Source organism: Mizuhopecten yessoensis, unplaced genomic scaffold (genome assembly GCF_002113885.1).
Source record: "Mizuhopecten yessoensis strain PY_sf001 unplaced genomic scaffold, ASM211388v2 hete_36146774, whole genome shotgun sequence".
Classification (NCBI taxonomy): Eukaryota; Metazoa; Mollusca; class Bivalvia; order Pectinida; family Pectinidae; genus Mizuhopecten; species Mizuhopecten yessoensis.
This window is the reverse complement of record NW_018484821.1, coordinates 1-2,204: the sequence shown is the minus strand read 5'-3', so window position 1 is coordinate 2,204 and position 2,204 is coordinate 1. Positions and strand designations below refer to the sequence as shown.

The 2,204-nt window shown below is 33.7% G+C and overlaps 1 protein-coding gene across 1 annotated transcript; it reads left to right on the top strand.

Moving 5' to 3' along the window:
- The first annotated feature begins 289 nt into the window (after positions 1–289).
- Positions 290–1,938, top strand: LOC110444582 (organic cation transporter 1-like). Its single transcript, XM_021488950.1, has 3 exons — positions 290–366; positions 987–1,129; positions 1,342–1,938. The coding sequence occupies exons 1-3, from the start codon at positions 304–306 to the stop codon at positions 1,427–1,429; spliced, it is 294 nt and encodes a 97-aa protein (XP_021344625.1). The 5' UTR covers positions 290–303; the 3' UTR covers positions 1,430–1,938.
- Positions 1,939–2,204: the final 266 nt, after the last annotated feature.

The window sequence follows — 2,204 nt, the reverse complement described above, 5'->3', positions numbered from 1 at the left end:
CGGATTATCTGCTTGTATGGCTTATTAAGAACACAATTCTGCTCAACAAATGTTAAAAAAGCCCGCCTACAGGGCAGCAATTTAATAGGGATATTACACTTGCAAATGACTTGCAAGATATCTATATGGTTATCTTTTCAATATTTAATCGTGTATTGAAGTTATAATGATGTGACGATTGTTCTTTCAGAAGTACTTTCTATTTCGTTTGGGATGGTTGGAAAGTTTGGTCTTACCATCACGTTTGCAGCTGTATACGTGTGGGCAGCCGAGTTATTCCCCACGAGTTTACGAAGTACAGGAATGGGGTTGGCCTGCTTCGTTGGCGGTTCCGGACTTGTTATCGCTCCTTACATAATACAACTGGTACGTATTATATATTAGATCCTTACCAGAACAATGTCTGGTTCTGTGTGTTAGATCAAGTGTAATAAACATACTCCATAGTGTAATACTTGTACATAACTGTTATTAGTACACGTACAACATAACGCTGTGCAATACTGATCGAGATGTATAGGTAGTGTTTTGGAATTTTTTTCCAAAACGATTTGTTTGTTTTATATAGATTTTTTTTTAAAGTATATGTCTATAGGAATATTTGTGTCAATCAAATCTCATAAGATGTTTCAAAAGATATTTTAGACAGATATAGTGAGAAGAATGCATGATGCAGAATTAGGAAAATATAGAGTCACGTGAACTGCAATTCTAAAAGAACTAAGTGTGATTGTTTGCATTTCAGTACTGAAAACGTGTAGTGTATACGTAAATATGAGTGGGCGAAGAAAATATTGATGCATCTATATTAAACTATATATGATATGTATAGTCAATAAAAAGCACTTCGAGTGTTTAATTAGGAAAGGCCAAAGAAATGGAATCCATTTATTAACCATTCCTAATCTCGCGAATTTCGCGAATTGTGTGGCCATTGAAGCTTAATTGCTCAGACTGATCAAGCTATCTGTGGTATTGTTTGATAGGCTTTAAGTGTTCCGGGCTTTGGACGTGCTCTACCATTATACCTGTTCGCTGTGATGACATTGGTTGTTTCATTTCTCACCGTTTTGTTACCCGAAACCACGAAAGAATATCTCCCAGAGACACTGCAAATCAGCCAGAAAAGGTAGTTCCAAAACCATTAGATATATGATTTTATTGAATTTTTATTAATTACATTTTAAAATTGCGGAAATGAGATATATGGTTTTATTGTGATTACACTTCTTGTTTTTACTTTTATGTTTTATCATGGTAAAGGTATGCTTGGTATATTGATAACTGTGTTCAAATATTTAGCCATCACTATCCAATATCGAAAAAATATTTTTATTGTAGAAAAGAGTGTGCCAATAGTACTGGTCAGAGGACGACATCAGGATCAGGAGATACACCAGCAGTAGAAGAGTTGGTATCATATATCTAGATAAAAAGTTAAGTTAAGAAGCGTAAGTTATCAGTAGTTTTTATACTGGCTACTTAATGACATAAACTAACCTAATGTCTTCTTGCAACACATTGAAACCAAAAGAATCTTGTGATAAAACAAATATTTGTTTCAAGGACTCATTCATATCTGACAATTTAGTTATTTCCTAAGGTTTAATTCCCATTTGCTGGTATTAGAATATCGCTAAGGTTACGGACATCTAATCGATACCTGACAATGCGTGTCCCCACAAGGGGAACTCATTCCACATCCGTCTATTGCCTATTCTTCCAATTGTCCTTTCTTATTCAATCACATGAACATATTTTGAATATCATATCATCACTATGATACATACACCGATACTAATTGCATAATGTATCGATTACTTGGTATTATTGTAATTTTACGTGTATTTTGTTTGGTTTAAAACATGTGTTGTATTAAATAAACTCAATATATAACCATATCTATGCATTTGACATATCTTTTAAGAACACTGACCAAACTGGCCCTATCGTGAATGTCCCACTGATGTAGTGCACGCTTCACGGACATGCAAGACTAAACCTAACTTATTAAGTTCAATTGCAATTCGATGAGTTTTAATTCATTACATATATACAAACTCAATTAAGATTTGTAAATGGATGATTGAACAATTGATTTTATCAGTCCTGTTTCAAGTGTATAGTTAACACCACACAATGTTCTAGCATACAAACTTCTGATACACGTTTGATTAACACTAAACCATTCTCTTTCTAACAAA